At 39.9% G+C, this 13,485-nt stretch overlaps 1 protein-coding gene across 1 annotated transcript in view; it reads left to right on the top strand.

The window, feature by feature from the left end:
- The window catches only part of LOC125879664 (GDP-fucose transporter 1-like), a 34,114-nt gene extending 31,326 nt beyond the window's left edge, over positions 1-2,788 (top strand). The window contains exons 9-11 of the mRNA XM_049561637.1: positions 117-367; positions 714-1,051; positions 1,707-2,788. Of these exons, the coding sequence (XP_049417594.1) occupies positions 117-367; positions 714-1,051; positions 1,707-2,279 (1,162 nt within the window). The 3' untranslated portion in view covers positions 2,280-2,788. The remainder of the gene's footprint in view (positions 1-116; positions 368-713; positions 1,052-1,706) is intronic.
- The last annotated feature ends 10,697 nt before the right edge of the window (positions 2,789-13,485 follow it).

Below are 13,485 nucleotides of genomic sequence, written 5' to 3'. Positions count from 1 at the left end.
GTGGACCTTGTGTTTAGACTTTTTCGTCAGAGTACCTTTAAGTGTGCATTGGTAATGTTTGAAACTAAACACTGTAGCTAAGGAGCAATTAAGAAATACATTTTTCTTTTTCACAGAGAGAATCCAGAGCAAAGAATCACCCTCTCAGCTAGGTACAACATGCACGATTTGTTGTCAGCTGGTTTTATTCCACTAACATCAAAAAAAGGCGACACTGCTGACGTGGAACTCCCTCACGGCTTTCACCAAGTCTACACGAGCATCGAGTACACGTGTGCATCCCCACTCTACCGCAACACAGGAAGCTCCCGACGCACTTGTCTGAAGTCTGGCAGGTGGAGTGGGCGCCATGTTACCTGCACACCAGGTAGAGCAAACTTTAGATATTGCTCTCTAAATTAACTAATAGATTGTATTACTCTTGAATATAGAGGTTTATTCTTGACCTTGGAAATACTCCCTTTACCTGCCCTGCTGTGGAAAAACATTTGCAGCAAATATGACAAGCCCAAGCCAAGCCAGCACATGACTGTCAAAAAGAGGTATGAGTGTTTCTAAACGTTTTCCATGTAAGGAAAAGGACAGAAGACATTTTACCTTGTCTTTACATGAAAGGTTAAAACCAATATTGTGCACAACTTTTACTGCCAGTTTGTCATGAAGTTGTATTTTTGATACAGCCTCTCTCCTCTGTGACTGTTCCCTTCCAACAGCTTGTGGTAAACTCAACACTTCCACTCCACACAACCTCACAGATGCACCATGGCCGTGGCATGCAGCTGTCTACATCCGCTCACCTCCTGATCACACTGTCAGCACCCACAGGCCCCATGGGGTGACCCTGTCTATCCAGCAGGGGGCCTCAGAGGAGTCCACACTCTGGTACCTTGCCTGCAGCGGGGCTCTGCTCAGCCAGCGTAGCGTCCTGGTGGCAGCTCAGTGTGTGGTCGACAAGGACAAGCAGCAGACCCTTCACCCAGCACAAGTGAAGGTTGTCATAGGCATACGGCAGCAGACACCCAAGGACCGGCTGAAAAGCCTGCACCTCAGGGTATCCAAAATCCATCAAATATTTGTTATTTTTTCCTTAATTAGATGAGCCAAATTAGACATCGGCTGAAATATTTCTTAGATTTTTAGGTTGCATATGAGTTTAGTTGTTCAAGAGAACTTCATTGACTGTATTTCAATGTGCAAGGTCCTAACTGCTTGTTGAATTATTCATCTCCATGTTGGTTGGTTATATAGATATTTTTCAGCCACATTTATCCCACTTATAACCTAGAAGCCCAAACTTCCTTTGAAGTTGTAATTACCAAAACCATGTTCATCATTGTTTTTATTTTTAGATCATACAGTGCACAAAAGTTTCCCGTGAATGCAAAATCAAACAGCAGATGTAGTGAGAAAGTATTAAGCAACGAATCTTTCATTAAATAAATATAATCTTCTGGATAGGTTTTTGTTTGTAAATGGAACAGGAATATATCCTGTGGCAGTTAGATGTGCACTTAAAGCTTTGCCGGGATACGACTCTACTTGTTTTGGATTAGAATTCCTTGCACATCTTGATGCATATTATATAATCATGACAGATATTCCAAAACCAACAACACTTGGCACCTTCGCAGTGACATCAGGACTTCTCAGGTGTTCCAACTTTCACTTTGGATTCATTTTCACTTGCTCTCTTTCTGCCCCGACAGGTTTCAGACATTTTAGTCCATGCGAGTTTTCACTCTGCACCGGACTCCAACGTGGCTGTGCTCAAGCTAAAAGACAAGGCCAAGGTCAGTGAGCATGTGCTGCCAGTGTGTCTACCCAAAGTGCAAGGTGGAGAGGTGACAGCACAGGAGGCTTACACTGCAAGGTGGATTTTACCCAGCGATCACAGGCACCTGAGCCTCTACACTCCCTCGAGCCAGACGAGACTTGTCGAGTTGGCAGATGTAACTCAGTGCAAAAGAGAATTTGCTCAAGGAGGAACACATAACACAGAGATCAGTGACAACAAACTGTGTGTCATAACAAAGCCATCCAGTCCTCAAAGCCCTTGTCCCAGTGTTATTCCAGGTATCATAATTGTGCCAGCTGGGTTTTCAGCTACAAGTGGTGTCCTGTCGGGTCACGAGGAGACTCGGGGAGCCTCCAGCACGGGCTGGCAGCTTCTTGGTTTGGAGACTTTAAGCTTTACGGACGAGAACTGCCACCAGCAGACTCATAGAGTTCAGACACGGATAGCCAATTTTCGAGACTGGATAGAGAAAAACATGAAGTAGACTTCCTCAGCTAAAATCTTACATTCATTTATTTCCAGTTTGGTAAATCTCACAGTTGGTAGAAACGGTGCAGACGAAGAGGACGGTGAGAACACAGCATTTGTACCTGCTATCTGTGTCAATACCATGTAAGGTGAGAACTCTTTTCCTGGCACACTACTTGTATCTCTAATGTGTGCATGTTATTGTTCTGTATTTGGGCCACCTCCACTTCAAACAGCGCAACATCAGCTGGTTACACACCCACATGCTCATGATCTTTGTTACCTGATGTTTGTGAGCTTTATTTTTTCAGAATAAATTTTTTGAAGATAAAGACTGCTTCTCCAACAAGAACTATTTGAGTCTTTAATGCTCATTATCTCAGCACTGCACTTCGCCCAGTTAGAACATTATACAATTAAGTTAATGACATTGTCACTTGCATGAGAAATCTATAAGTCTTCCTTAATTTACTGATTATCTTTAGACACTGTGTGCTTCTGCTTCTTTCTGCTGTATTTCTCGTTCTTTATTATGTCCTTATGTCTTCATGTTTTAAAACTCTCAGTCCATGTTACTCCACTTTATAACTTTGATTTAAACATCTAGTTACTATTGCTATCATGAATATGTTATGTTATATAATAAAAACCTAAAATATCTTCAAAAGCCAATTTCATATCCAAAAACCAGCTTTAGAGCCGGGCTCCTGCATCCATCCTACACTTCAAACTCTTCATCCTACTGGAGTGTCCTTGAGCAAATCACTGGATCACTGCCAGCTCCAGGCCTCTGACCTTGGACTATCCCAAACATAGACGTTTTCCAAGATGTGTTAAGTTATTATATGCAAAATAGGGCAAAGGTTTATCTTCTGCTAAGTTTATATTAGGAGCTATTATTCTGTTTGTGTGTATAGTTTAAATTAGATGAAATATTTGCATGTTTTACTTTTCTGTTAAAGACCACAAACATTTAAACAGCCAATAGAATGCAACAATAGATTTCCCTTATTTGCATGCATTCCCAAGTTATGCATGTGCACGGCAGTACACAGTGTACAGACTGTATGTTTATCTCCCACAATCGCTGCTGTATGCACAGGCTGTGCAGACACACAGGCACTTTGCAGCCTGCACAGCACCTGTGTGTCTGCAGCGTGTTTGCATGTGAGGCTCTGCATTCGTGAGTTTCCCTGCAGACTGTCCAACATGTGCTGTCATTGAGAAACACACTGAGAGGATTTGCTAAACTTAGCTCTTACTCCTGAGACGCAGACGCCCGCTGTGCTCTCCGCGGCTTTGTGCAGGACACCTTTTAAGCCCCGCCAATTAAACAGTGAGTGGCTCAGTAGTCGGCCTCTGCAACTCGCAAACTGGTTTGCAGCATAGCAACTGATGTTTGTATTTGTTCTTCGAGCTGAATGACAGAACAAATGCAGAAGTCAGATCTAGAAAATGCAAAAAGGCTGCCACTCTAAACACATGAGTGACTCTACTGCACATGCAAAAATAACAGAAAGAGCCACATGAGTGAACAAATGTCAGGAATACATTGTAAATACCTTTTATAATGTTTCGCATCTGAGTTGACATTATGGGCTTGGGCCTTTGTTTTACACTAGCAGAGGTCTATGTCTTACTGCATGATGTCATGATGCTAAAAATAAGGTGAAAGTCTGCTAATCTATTACTCTTTAACTGAGAGAACACCCCACCCACACCTGAGAGAAAGTACTGACCTCTCATCTCAAATCCCCACCGCCCTGTCTGTACATCAGTGTGCAAACTGTGCATGTGCAGTTTGTTTAGGTTGCAGGGGGGGAGTTGTAAGTATTTCTACACCTTAGAGCAGGAGAGGAGGAACTTGCTGCAACACCTGTATTATTTCTCTCCAAAAACTCTGCAAAAATCTTAATGCTAATTTAATTTCACCCACACTTGAAGGAAATTAACATTTATTCAAACCACAAATTTAACGAGGACAAGACTTCCACAGGTGAGCACTTTCGTTTAAATATGCTAGAGATGGATAATTATCCTAAGCTAATGGCATTTGTCTGTGCATCTGACTGGACAACAGGTAATTATAAGTAGTAAGGAGAGCAGTTCAGCCTGCGATTTCCCTCAAGGTGACCCAAGCTTCATCCTCTGCAAAGTACAAGCAGTGTTATTCAGCATCAATATGCTGAATAACACTTCTCATACTTGAGATGTTTGCGAGGTTAGACACACACTTTATAATATGCAGCAGTAACGGAGGAGTTTTTACAATGTTGCTTGTGCTGTGACCTAATTCTGAGCATACCTGAATGTAATGGTTGCAGCTGCAGTTGGTTGTATTCCTACTCCTACTCCTACTCCTGAGTGAATGGCTCATTGTAGGTCAACTCTGGATACTGATAAAAAGCCTCTGAAAGAAACTAATCACTGCACAAAGTCTTGAAATGACTTGGTTTGGTCCTTTTCCACCTAAAAATGCTTGAAACACATAAACTGTTAGCCTAAATTTAAAGATTAATGACTTTACATCTGAAGCAGGAGCGAGTCATCCCATGTATTTTATGGAAGTGACAGTTTCTTTAAGCAATGCAAAACTGCTGGCCTTGGGCCACATGTGCATCATTAGAGATATGGCGTTTTGTGAGATTCACTCCCACCACACTCTCCAGCTCGAGACAAGGCTGCAAGAAGATGAAGTTCAAAAGAATAGCCTGAAGGGTTACACTGTAAATCCTGAGTAAAATTAACTGGATGGGTTGCACAACAGACAGCTTCTTCTTTTATGCTCCATGTTAGGGAACGTGACTGTAGACATAATCACACGGTATAGTATAAATAAAACAATGCTTTTTGCACATTTCAATTTGGGACCTAAAATACAGTGCACTGTTACAGAGACCTTAAATTGTACTCAGAGTTATTGTATGTAGCGGACACCTGTGGCATCAAAAATGTTTTTGCTTGACTCACTCACTCACTCACTCACTCATTGTACTTTTTTAAATAATGCACTTACTCCTTAAAAAAACCCCAGTTTTCACATATTTCTTTGCATAGGCGACCCTCAACAGGGTCGTAAATATAGACAGTGCAGGCAGTGTGGTTGCACTGGGGCCCGTGGAGTTGAGGGGCCTCATTGCCACCTTGAGATACGCCCATGTAAAAAAAAAAAAAAAAAAATCCCCTTAAATAAAAAAATGGTGCAATTTTCCACATATGCTCTCAAAAAGGCAAATCCATCTTCATAATGGTTTATAATTACAAAAAAAACTGTTTAGTTTAATTAATAATTCCCTATGAATTTAATTTTCTTTCATAGTTTTTGTCATGTACAGATATGTAATGATGATTGCTGGGTAGTATGTATGGTGATGTTGTCCAATATCAAATCTCTGTTTAATCATGTAACAATATGATTTACAGTGGGTAGTTTTGTTGCAAAATCTCTCAAGACTGACAAGCTGGGCACATCTGTAAAGCGGCAGTAAGACACAATGTTGGTAGAATATATATATATATATATATATATATCTATATCTATATCTATATCTATATATATCTATATATATATATATATACAGTACAGGCCAAAAGTTTGGACACACCTTCTCATTCAATGCGTTTTCTTTATTTTCATGACTATTTACATTGTAGATTCTCACTGAAGGCATCAAAACTATGAATGAACACATGTGGATTATGTACTTAACAAAAAAAGGTGAAATAACTGAAAACATGTTTTATATTCTAGTTTCTTCAAAATAGCCACCCTTTGCTCTGATTACTGCTTTGCACACTCTTGGCATTCTCTCCATGAGCTTCAAGAGGTAGTCACCTGAAATGGTTTCCACTTCACAGGTGTGCCTTATCAGGGTTAATTAGTGGAATTTCTTGCTTTATCAATGGGGTTGGGACCATCAGTTGTGTTGTGCAGAAGTCAGGTTAATACACAGCCGACAGCCCTATTGGACAACTGTTAAAATTCATATTATGGCAAGAACCAATCAGCTAACTAAAGAAAACGAGTGGCCATCATTACTTTAAGAAATGAAGGTCAGTCAGTCCGGAAAATTGCAAAAACTTTAAATGTGTCCCCAAGTGGAGTCGCAAAACCATCAAGCGCTACACGAAACTGGCACACATGAGGACCGACCAGGAAAGGAAGACCAAGAGTCACCTCTGCTTCTGAGGATAAGTTCATCCGAGTCACCAGCCTCAGAAATCGCAAGTTAACAGCAGCTCAGATCAGAGACCAGATGAATGCCACACAGAGTTCTAGCAGCAGACCCATCTCTAGAACAACTGTTAAGAGGAGACTGCGCGAATCAGGCCTTCATGGTCAAATAGCTGCTAGGAAACCACTGCTAAGGAGAGGCAACAAGCAGAAGAGATTTGTTTGGGCCAAGAAACACAAGGAATGGACATTAGACCAGTGGAAATCTGTGCTTTGGTCTGATGAGTCCAAATTTGAGATCTTTGGTTCCAACCGCCGTGTCTTTGTGAGGCAGAAAAGGTGAACGGATGGATTCCACATGCCTGGTTCCCACTGTGAAGCATGGAGGAGGAGGTGTGATGGTGTGGGGGTGTTTTGCTGGTGACACTGTTGGGGATTTATTCAAAATTGAAGGCACACTGATCCAGCATGGCTACCACAGCATCCTGCAGCGACATGCCATCCCATCTGGTTTGCGTTTAGTTGGACGATCATTTATTTTTCAACAGGACAATGACCCCAAACACACCTCCAGGCTGTGTAAGGGCTATTTGACCAAGAAGGAGAGTGATGGAGTGCTGTGGCAGATGACCTGGCCTCCACAGTCACCGGACCTGAACCCAATCGAGATGGTTTGGGGTGAGCTGGACCGCAGAGTGAAGGCAAAGGGGCCAACAAGTGCTAAACACCTCTGGGAACTCCTTCAAGACTGTTGGAAAACCATTTCAGGTGACTACCTCCTGAAGCTCATGGAGAGAATGCCAAGAGTGTGCAAAGCAGTAATCAGAGCAAAGGGTAGTTATTTTGAAGAAACTAGAATATAAAACATGTTTTCAGTTATTTCACCTTTTTTTGTTAAGTACATAACTCCACATGTGTTCATTCATAGTTTTGATGCCTTCAGTGAGAATCTACAACGTAAATAGTCATGAAAATAAAGAAAACGCATTGAATGAGAAGGTGTGTCCAAACTTTTGGCCTGTACTGTATATATATATATATATATATATATATATATATATATATATATATATATATATATATATATATATATATACGCCTAAGACTACTAAGTCATAAGTAATAACTAGGGTGCACCAGGGCCCGTCACAATAATGTGCACTGGGGTCCATCGTAACTACCTTACTCCACTGACCCTCAAAGTTCACTTACCAAATTACATCTTAGTTGATATTGGGTGTTGTGTATAGGTAGCTGTTGGAAAAGTTAACTCGCTATGTTTTCTGTAAGACCAATATTTGAGGCTGTGGCAAGAGGCCCATTTTCATAATTGTCATGGGCTGTAACCCAGTAAAGCAAATCATTGCCTGTTGAGTGTGTGTTGACATTTTTATTGTTTTTATGGACAGAGAGCCATTTAATTTAAAACCATTTCTCACCTTCTCTGTTGTCCTAGGCCACGTATGAATTGAAATGTATTGACAGTATATTTTTGCACATTCATGTATGGACATGTATGCCTACCACAAACTGTATAAAATAATGGACATAGCTTTGTGACATCAGCAACTGGTTTGTGGACTTGTGGCGTAAAGCCTTGAGTGTGGCATTTTGGCCATCGCCATCTTGGTTTTTTGGAGCCAGAAGTGACCATAACTGGACAAGGGGGTGGAGCTAATCAAATGCCTTGCAGTCATGAATCATGTGTGAATCAAAGCCTTATTAAAATGTAAATGTGTGAGTTATATAAAAATCACCAGTCATACAGCTGTCATAAAAGCTGATATTAACTATAGAGACCAAAACTATTTTTTGTTCCAGGCTGTTAACATGTTTATTTCTGTTGTAAAGTTCAGCATTTTAACATGGTTGGCCAAATCAAATTGCAAATTGACTCACTTCTGGAGCCAGCCTCAAGTGGCCGTTCGAGGAACTGCAGTTTTTGGCACTTTTGCGTGCTGCTGCTTGGTGTGTACCCTACAGTGCCCCCCTACCCTCAACCTGCCAAAAACAAAGGGATCCCCCAAAAGCTATGGTGTAATTTGAACTCTGGATAGCATGTAGCATCTCAGAGGTCCTGTCCTCATCGGAAAGTTGCCAGCTTTCCAAACTTTCCAATCTCTATTCAACTCCCAGCGTAAAACTTGAATGTATGAGTGTTAGCTTGCAATCCAGTGAGATAAAACATATAAACAAGATTTTGGAGCTGTTGATAGATGGATTTTTCTCTCTTTTTCTGGGTCAATAGTTCCCACTGCTTCCAGCAAAGCTAGGCTAAACACTTTTTGAAACAACGTTTTAAATGCACAGAGATGGAATCTGACATCAGTCCTCTCACCTCAGCAAGCATATCATCCTAGCTGCATAATTCAGCCTTAATTTGCCCGTACTCTGTGTAAGGAAGGACAAGACAACTTTGTGAAATGAGTCTGAGTGGAAACGGCATTTCCTTTTCAACTTCATTCTCAAGTGGAGGGCATGATGGCAGAGCAAGTCAAGGGCTCCTTAAATTTTTTAATTGTACATTTCCTGCATAAGTAAGAGCAGTTAACTCTCATAATCAGGAGCCGGTGCTGAGCTCTGGCTCGGATCCAGCTGAAATCCTGCTCTTACAGACAGATGTACTTAAAACCATCAGTGAAACACGATCGTCAGCCGTGTGTCATGCCTCTATGATGCAAAACTGGGTTTCTATTAGGTAGTGACAGGACTCACCGTATGTGACCTTCCCTGACATGCACGGTGTTGCATTTTAGTACGTACATTTTATTATCATTGTTGAGAGACCCTATAATCCTTTCATTATTTATAGTCTGATTTTTATTCACAGTCGAAACTGAAAGTTTGACCAGACTACTAAAAACTTTTCATTGGTTTTTAGTGCTACTTCAGTACAGTTGAATGTTTACCTTCATCCTGTCAGCCTGGCATCAGTTATATCAATCAATGCTCTCTTTCAGACTACTCTAGATAGTGTTCATGATTGATTGATTGATTCACTGACCAATTATTACCTCAGCTAAGGAGGTTATGTTTTCAGTTTATTTGTAAAGGATTACAGAAAAACTACCAGCCCAGTTTTCATGAAACTTGGTGTAAAGGTGTAGCATGGGCCGAGGAAGAACCCAATTTTCCGAGTATTTTTATTGAGCCAAAGATGTAATTACTTAAATCATGTTGTAGTATCAGCGCTCATGTCATTTTACAGAAAGAAGTTTTGAAATAATACGTTCACAGAAGTAGGAAAGTAAGTAAATTGAAAAATTCAATTCAAATTCAAAAAATGTAATTTCCCCTCAGGGGGATTAATAAAGTATATAAAAATAAAAATAAAAAATAAATAAAGGGGGGAAAGAATAAAAATAAAATAAAAGGGGAAAAAAGTGAAACTAAGTCTAGATACAGGATTTACCTTAACCCCTTCTATTCCCTTATCCACTATCCTTGTCTCACTCATAAATTCATACTCAGAATGGGATATTGTAGGGGGAGAACCCAGTTTTGGAGTGGATCCGAATCATGGAGTGGAAACACAAATTATTTTTCACCTTCTTTTACATTGCGAGATAGGGCATTAGGCGTTGGTGGAGTTCTGCATTCTGTGAGTGTGCTTCGAGTTGTAGTATGTTTTCCCTTCTCACTTTTTAAAGACATTCAGTGAGGCTTGGTGAGTGTAGAGGGACAACCTCACAAATACTAAGCCGGACAGTGCAGACGCAGTCTCAATGTATGTTCGGAATTATTGTCCTGCTGGAGATCCTTGTTCACACAACATTGAGCCTTTGTTTCCCAAAGTAATCTTTTGGGTGAGTAATACATTACTGTTTTCGTTTTTTTGTGATGCATGATATCTATTTGGTTTCGAATTTGGATTTGTTGTATTCAAACATGTCTGTATAATATTACTTCTGATGTTTATAGTTTCTTTTCATGGAGGAATGCTCTGTCCCCAATGTGGGAGTCAGACAGTGTCATTCAGCTCTGCTCTGATTGAACCTGATTGTTTCAACCTGGGCGAAGACTCTCAATCAAGCAGATCATAATCACCTGAGTGATGAGTGTCTGTGTGTGTGTGTGTGTGTGTGTGTGTGTGTGTGTGTGTGTCTATATATTGCTTGCTCTGCTTTAAGCTGGTGATTTGCCAATGTCTGACAAAGATCTCTATCAGATGGGAACAGTGCACAGTTAGAATTGTTTGGCGCTACTGTGCGACTCTTGCCTTAGTTTGATTTTTTTGATCCGTTACCTGTAAAAAATGTTTTGATGTGCATACCTTCCACCCTGCAGTGGCAAAGAAATCCCAGTTTTATGCACTGTTTCATTAACGTCTCATTGGTGAAGATTAGCATCTGGAATTTTTAGACATGTTGCGACTATTCTGCCATGAGAACAATAAGGTCTGGGATACTTCTGGCTGTTCACAATTTGTGAGGTCTTAAGGGTTTATTGTTTTCACAGAAAATGAAAAATATATCACACACTACAAAAAGTGACAGCCCTATTTTTTTCAAAGCACTACAATGAATTTATATTTTATCCTAATTAGTCTGAAAATGTCCAGAATCAGATTATTGGTCGTGGTTTTTAGATCTTGAGTATAAAATAAGTGCCCTATAAGAGATATAAAGAACTTTAAAAAGTCCTTCAACTTGCAAATTACAAAGATAATATACTTTTGTTTTGTAGTATAAGTGTCAATGAGACAAATTAACTGCACTTAACTCCGATTAACACTTTTTAAAAGATCTTAACACAATTATATTGTTTACAATACAATGTTAATACAACTGACATTCTCACACCTCATGTGAATTTTTGTTCTCATTTATTCTATAAAGAGAGAAGCTTCAGAAATTAATTCAAACTGCATTGCTTGTATAAAGAGTTACTGCGGCGTTTCAATTTAGTCCATCATTAAAAGAATATTATGTTTTGGTAATTACATTCACAATGTCACAACCCTCTGAAGTAAAATCTCCGTGTGTGGGTTGTATCGGGTGAATGCCACGATGAATAACTGTTTGACTATAAATAAAAGGCGACTCTCATAGCTGTCTAAACTGTGAGCAGAGTTGGGTTACATTTTCAGTCTCCAGAAATAATATCCATAAAAGAATCTCCGCAGCAGATGGAGATTTCTAAATCTGTAGTGAAGCATATAATAGTTAACTGATCTGAAAGCATGAAATCCCTAAAAGCATTGACAGTTTGACACTCTGGCACAATGAAACCATCAAAAAAGCCCATTAATCCTCATTGTTTCTGGCCCATTGAATTGTCGCTGTTTTAGCGACTGACTGACCCCGGGTTGGTATCCTTAGACCAGATCTCTGCAGTTAATGGACTTTCAGCGTCCGCAGCAGACACGTGTCTGTGTTATGTAACAAGGGTTAAAGCATGCTGGGACTTGTATTCTCTTAACTTGTATTTACAGTATGTAGACGGTGTAAACACCTGTCAGGTGATATAGATATATTGTAAATAAATTAATACAAGGGTAACTCTTTTTTTAGATGTGTATTCACAAAAAGTCTCAAAGTGTAAGTGTTTCTCTGTAACAGAAAACATGAACTGACAACCGTGACACTCTAGGTATGTAGCTTAAAGGGACAGTTCGGGATTTTTGAAGCGAGGATGTACACAGCACTCATCCATAGACAGTATATCAGAAACAGTAGGTGTCAGTCGGCATGATCCCAGTTTGGAGTAGCAAACTAAAGTCTAAAATCTAAAGTTAAAGTGTATGCTCTACTGAGAGTATTTCACTGCTTTACCTTAATGTCAGACAGGGATTTTCAATGGGAAAATGAAGCCGTTATATTGCTCTCTTCAAAGCCAAACTCTGTTGAGAAAAACAGTGATTTAATATTGCTAAACACAGGGCCTGTAGGTCAACACTGCTCCAATCACTTAGTTTGTTTCTGATATTGTGTGACTTTGGTGTTTTAAAAGGGAGAGTTTAGATTCACCAATACCACACAAAAACACTAACTAACTAACTAACTAACTAACTAACCAATCGATGCAGTGATAGACCAGCAGCCTCCAAATTCAGTGAGCTAAAATTAGTGTTTCTCTCAATGGAGTCTGGTGGCTTTGATGAAAGCAGATTGGGTACCAGAGCCACTAATGGCTTCTTTGTTGAAACAGGCTGTCTGGCGCAAAGGTAAAGCAGTGAAAACACTCTTAATATTCCATACTCTTAAACTGACACTGATGCTGTTTTGTTGCCCGACCCCATCCACAGGAATACGTTGGTTAGCCTCTGTGGCAGCCTTCAGCGTATTCCGCCAAACAGGAGGCATGCGGACTGACATCTACTGTTTCTAAGCCATTTTCCCCTTTACATCAGCTCTACCAGTCTCTTGGCTGATGAGTCAAATAAATATGATATCAAAAAGGTCTTCATTCTTTAGATTACAACTCTGGGCATCTTTAGGATGGCACTATTTCTCACATCAACCACTGATAATGTGGCTCTGACTGTGAATTGTCAAGTTTCAGGGTGCTTTCAGGGTCGAGGCCGAAGAACAGAATCAGAAAATCAAAAAATAATCTCAGACGACACATGGTTGATTGGACTCATATTCCTGGACGTTAAAAATTTTCCACATCTTTTAAACATCTTGAGTTTTATTACTCTTCTATATGCACACACTAACACACACGGTACACTTCAGATGACAACTGAGATATAACCTCTACGACAGTACTTGTGATCTATTGAATTAACGTTTACGTCACCAGTATCAATTTTAAATTGGTTTTAACCTATTTTGACGATATTATAAATGGATGTAAATCACAATTTTTATCATGAAACAATATAAAATTAATTCTTTGGACAACAATATGATATTTGCTGATATCACAAAGTCTGCCACAATACAATTTCAATTCAATTCAGTTCAATTCAATTCAATTCAATTCAGTTCAAGGGCCTGCAATCAATGAGATAATATCAATAAATGTCCTCATCGTCTGTCTCTTAGCTGCCATTATCCGCCTGGCACTGGGCCGCTACCACTGTTTGAATGTTTAGGATGGA

This window comes from Epinephelus fuscoguttatus, linkage group LG2 (assembly GCF_011397635.1).
Source record: "Epinephelus fuscoguttatus linkage group LG2, E.fuscoguttatus.final_Chr_v1".
NCBI classification, from domain to species: domain Eukaryota; kingdom Metazoa; phylum Chordata; class Actinopteri; order Perciformes; family Serranidae; genus Epinephelus; species Epinephelus fuscoguttatus.
Note: the sequence above shows the minus strand (reverse complement) of the source record. Positions and strands in the feature narration are given on the sequence as shown.